This window comes from Rhododendron vialii, chromosome 4a (genome assembly GCF_030253575.1).
Source record: "Rhododendron vialii isolate Sample 1 chromosome 4a, ASM3025357v1".
NCBI lineage: Eukaryota > Viridiplantae > Streptophyta > Magnoliopsida > Ericales > Ericaceae > Rhododendron > Rhododendron vialii.
The window spans coordinates 2,590,335-2,595,233 of NC_080560.1; the positions used below are offsets into that span (position 1 = coordinate 2,590,335).

The following is a 4,899-nucleotide window of genomic DNA, read 5'->3' on the forward strand; positions in this document are numbered from 1 at the left end:
TCTTTGGAATGTGAAAAGTCTAGGAAAAATAGTTCGGGGGTCGAAAACGATGTTCGGAAGGTTGAAAAGTCGATTCGAAACAAAACAGGTCAAAACGCAAGGTCTGACCGGTCAGAGGTTGCGGCTGGAGTCTATGCCGCGAACTCGGCACTGGTTCTTGCGGCCCGAACCTTGCGGCCGCAAGGTTGAACGCAGAAAACGGTTTTTTTGTTTTTCTCCACTGTTTTCGATGCATGGGACGATTAGGGCTATTGGGTTAAACATAAAAACAATAAATATACTTAGAGGAGTGTTTGGAATGGGTTATACTACCTTGAATCGGATCGAATGGATTAAAAACCGAAACTTGAATTTTTGGGAAGATGAATTTGGTTTCTTCAATCGGGGGAACCTTGGGCTCGAATTGATCGACGTTTAGCGATGCTAGGAGTGGTAGAAACAGATTGGAATGGTCAATTCGGGTTTTGATTGGCTTCGGAAAGGAAACCCACTTTTCTCTCTCTCTTTTTCTCTCTCTAGAACTCCATTGATTGGAGCTCCGTTTTCTCCGAATTCTCTCTCTCTTCTGGACTGGTGGAATATGGGGAGTGGCGTGGTGTGCCCTAGGGTCGGGGTTATAGGGTATATATAAGAGAATTCTTTTGATAAAAGTGATAAAATTGAGTTTCAAAAGGAATCGAACTCTAGGGCCTGAGATGGACGGAAAATAGGGTTAGGGAGGAAGTAGAAATCGAGTAGGAGAGGGAGAGATAGAAGGAATTATAATCATGCATGCATGCAATTAAAATAAGATAATTAGATTAGGATAATTGTGTTTGTAAAATAAATCCTATTAATGCATTAATTAATTTTTATTATCAGTAAAACTAATTAATTAATTTTTTACTATCAATAAAATTAATTATATGATATTATTATTAAAAGAAAATCTCGGGTCGTTACAGGTTAGGTTATGGCTTCAAAAAAATAAAAACCATTCTTGGTTCGGTTACTGATTCTCATTTAAAGAACCATGGTTAGAACCGGACCGGACCGTTTAGAACTAATATATATAATTATATACAAATAAATATATGTGTAGAGATTGGTCTACTTTTTGAACATGGAAGAAGTTAGTGCTGCTGATTTAAATGATGTTTTGGGCATTGGAGCTGCTATTCTTTACTTCAAGACGTGCTGCTATATTTTATAGTTTATAATATAGGTTTAATTTTAGTCATAAATATAATGGGTCATTAATGTTTTTCTGTCGTTGAATTTAATTATTCCATAAGTGGTTTTGGCTACTTTATTGATTTTTCGTCAATGTTTTTCGGTCGAGTGTCAAGTATTTCTTGAACCATATTGGGTTTTGATTCTTAATAAAATGTCTATTATTATTTTATGAGTTATTTGATGCTTTAAAATTTTAATTTTATGAGTTTATATTTTGTGAATAATTAAGTGTTTGGATGTTATTTGGATAAAACCGGAACCAAACCAAAACCGGACCGATTTTGCGGTTTGGTTCTGATTAGGTTCCATGCATATATTGGTTAGGTTCTGGTTCCAAATTTCCTAGAACCGTTGGAAATAGTCCGGTTACTGGTTTTCTAGAGAACTAGACCAATCCGGACCGTTTACACCCCTAGTTTTCTCCAACAATTTTGTTTATCAATATGACTCCCAACAAAAGCTCCAATCTTATCAAGGAAAAAAAATACCAGGTATGCACAACAATTAAAGAATAGCGTGTCTCGCACTCATCTATGTAAATCTCTCAATTGAACGGTTTGGTTCCTATAGGGTTTCATGTTCTCAATTGAACGGTTTGATTCATATAGTGTTTCATGTTTTCTCATAGTGATCTGAATATAGATTTTCATGTTGTTTCATACCAGATTTCAAGCCCTAATTATAATCATGGATTCTTTGCATACTAATTTCTTTATCAAATTAAACACACAAAAAAAAGTTGGGGAAAACAATACAGGAAAACTCAAAGTAGTCCTAACACTGAAATGAAAATAAAGTAGTCTTAACACTGAAATCAAATTCCTTTTTAACTTCTAGAAAGGACTTTTAACCGTGAACATAGATGGAACAAAAAAGAGCTAAGGCCAATAGCAAGGGCTGAAAACAATAATCTAGACTTAAGATCACAGAAATCATAAAAAAGTCCAAACACCAAAACCCAATTCCTTTCATAGTTAAACAAGGGAAATTCATCATTACCCAAATCCTCGAATTTTTTAAATTTGGATATCGAAGGGATGAAAAGGAGTTGTTGCTAACAAAAGTGGTCAAGTCTACTTTTGAAGTCCACACTTCAACTGAAGAACAAGTAAATTGTAATGTCAAAAGCATGAATAGCACAGTAAAAAAAATTATATATAACTTCAATCACATATTTTTCATTTACAAGAACAGAGTCAAACGCACTTACCGTTTGATTAGGCGGCCGTCGTGGTGTTTCAGATCAGCTACTGAACCAAACCAAACAAACAAAATCCACTGCGATCTGACCAAAATAGGGCCCCCAATAGGGCAAACCCCTGTGGGAATTTCAAGTTTTAAATCTACAAATCTGCGAAACCACACTTTTTATAGAATGCATATATACTGAAGAGTAAGCGATTATACTTTTTGTCGCCGAGGACAGGGCTTTGTCTCTCATTTTTAAGGGGGTGTTCGGACAAATAAGCCAAAATGGCTTATTTTTTGTCCTTATTCAAATTTTTTTCGTATCACTTGACTTATTGTCATTTTTTTAGAGATTATTGCATCCTTACGACAAGAGGAATCTAAAAAGTAAAAAATTTTGACCGAAATCCAAATTTTTTTGAATAAAGACGAAAGTAAATCAATAAGCCACTTTTTTCATCTTTATTCAAAAAAAATTGGATTTCGGTCAAAATTTTTTACTTTTTAGATTCCTCTTGTCGTGAGGATGCAATAATCCCCAAAAAAATGACAATAAGCCAAGTGATACGAAAAAAATTTGAATAAAAACAAAAAATAAGCCACTGTGGCTTATTTGTCCGAGCGGGTTAGTATCCCAGCACCGAGCGCACCTGGGGTTTCGCGGGGAATAACGCAACTGACACAATCTTACGTACTAATAAAACAAAAGTAATCCCAGATTTGTTCAAATAACTTGTTTATGGTGTGACTTATTCAGTAATCGCTAATCAACGAAAAACATACCATGCTTTCTTGCCTATCCTATGACTTCGTAGATGGATGTGGAGATCAAAAATGTTCTTAGAAGATAAGATCTCTACATTTTTAGAAAACAGAAATGCTAGAGGTACCGAAAATGGGGGAGAGATTTCGGACCGACGGCCGCTGGCGGGCCGTCTCCGGCCACCGGGTATACATATACACACGAAAAGGGGTGCTCCGATCAAGCACCCTACACACCTCGGATGACGTTGATTCCCGCGCTAGGCCCCTCGGTTTTTTTTTTTAGAATTTTTGGACGGCTTGGATCGGCCGTCGGTCCGAAATCTCTCCCCCATTTTCGGTACCTCTAGCAACACTCTTTGGAAAATTCCCAGACACTAGCCTTGAAAATATTTTTTTCATCAAAAGATTCTCAACGGGCTTGATTTTTGAAATGTTATCAATTTTCAGATAGAAATCATGCTTAAAACATTAAAAAACATAAATGCGGCTATATATTTCTTTCGGTATCTACCTGTAATTTCTGGCCCTACAGCATCTCAGCTTCAAGCTCATCGAAAGACTTTTCCGCTAATCCGAGCAAAAGCATCTGCACATTTCCTGTTTCTTCCCCCTACTGCCAAATCAAATCAAAACCATATAAATTTGCTGCATGTTATTATTATGTGCAAACAATGTTCCAAAGGAAATTTTATCAGAGATGTGAAAGCAAAGAATTCTGCCTCCTTACAGCAAGTTGTTATAAGGTCAGCTACGTCACAGCTTTCCAAAAAGGTGCTATCCTTTTTTGAAAATAGGAGCTGGGAAAAGGCCTTCATTTCTCCTAAACCCATTCTCATTATCGCAGCCTATAACATCATATATATATAAACACTCAAATGCAAGACAAGAGTTCAAGGTAGATAAAAATGGTTTTGTCTAAGAACAGACTGCCTTGCCTTCGTGTTATTTCCCATTTCCAAACCATCAACAAAACCTATTCCGGTGGAAATTAAATAATTTCACTCACTTGTGAATATACTAAAGGAACTTGAAAGAAAAAGCAACCTATACCTGCTGCTATTACCACCACATTTTTCAGGGTCCCGCATAGTTCAACTCCCTCCACGTCTTGACACTGTTATATTTGTCCGAGCATTTTCCCCATGAAAAAATCAGGCGATTAATTTATCAAAGTAGTCGTACACAGAAATTTCATATAATCTGGCATAATTTTATTGTGTTCTCTGTACAAATTAGATGCCTACCAATTAAATAACGCAAACAGTTTGCATTCACAGCTGAGGCCATGAAATAAGGTGTACTGAATAGCCGAACCCATTTCTCCGCTATCTTTTTGTTCTCCCTATATCCAACTGTCGCTTCACTGAACTTCTCCACTGCAATCTGCATTTGCAGTATCTAATCATTAGCGACTGATGGTTCAAATAGCCAGTGCAAGAACAATCGGAACCAAATAGTAATTGGGGTTCTAATACCTCATTAGCAACGTTTGCCCCCATTTTAGAACACAACAACTAATTCCAAGCTGTAGGGCCCATCTTAATATGCCGCCAAACATATGGATCGAAGAGACATTCATGGGAAAATGACGGCTCAGAACGTGTTTTGATAATTAATACCCGTCAAGGACAAGTTAAGAACATTTGTTAATGCTGAAAATGTCCTTGGCGGGTATTAATTATTAAAACACGTCATTGGCCGTCATTTTCCAGACATTCATTGCTCTTGAAC

At 36.6% G+C, this 4,899-nt stretch overlaps 1 protein-coding gene across 1 annotated transcript; it reads right to left on the reverse strand.

Annotated features, from left to right (window-relative positions):
• Positions 1 to 3,529: 3,529 nt before the first annotated feature.
• LOC131323147 (glycerol-3-phosphate dehydrogenase [NAD(+)]-like) lies at positions 3,530 to 4,607 on the reverse strand. The gene is made up of 5 exons (XM_058354812.1): positions 4,444 to 4,607; positions 4,219 to 4,282; positions 4,104 to 4,141; positions 3,896 to 4,013; positions 3,530 to 3,781 (listed from the first exon to the last, which is right to left on the reverse strand). Exons 1-5 carry the CDS (start codon positions 4,555 to 4,557, stop codon positions 3,717 to 3,719), a joined length of 399 nt encoding a protein of 132 aa, XP_058210795.1. The 5' UTR covers positions 4,558 to 4,607; the 3' UTR covers positions 3,530 to 3,716.
• Positions 4,608 to 4,899: the final 292 nt, after the last annotated feature.

Coding starts and splice junctions, on each gene's coding strand:
- LOC131323147 (XM_058354812.1), bottom strand. CDS start 4,557: ATGCAGATTGCAGTGGAGAAGTTCAGTGAAGCGACAGTTGGATATAGG. Junction 4,283..4,443: donor CTTATTTCATGGCCTCAGCT/GTGAATGCAAAC, acceptor CAAATATAACAG/TGTCAAGACGTGGAGGGAGT. Junction 4,142..4,218: donor TGTGGTGGTAATAGCAGCAG/GTATAGGTTGCT, acceptor CCACCGGAATAG/GTTTTGTTGATGGTTTGGAA.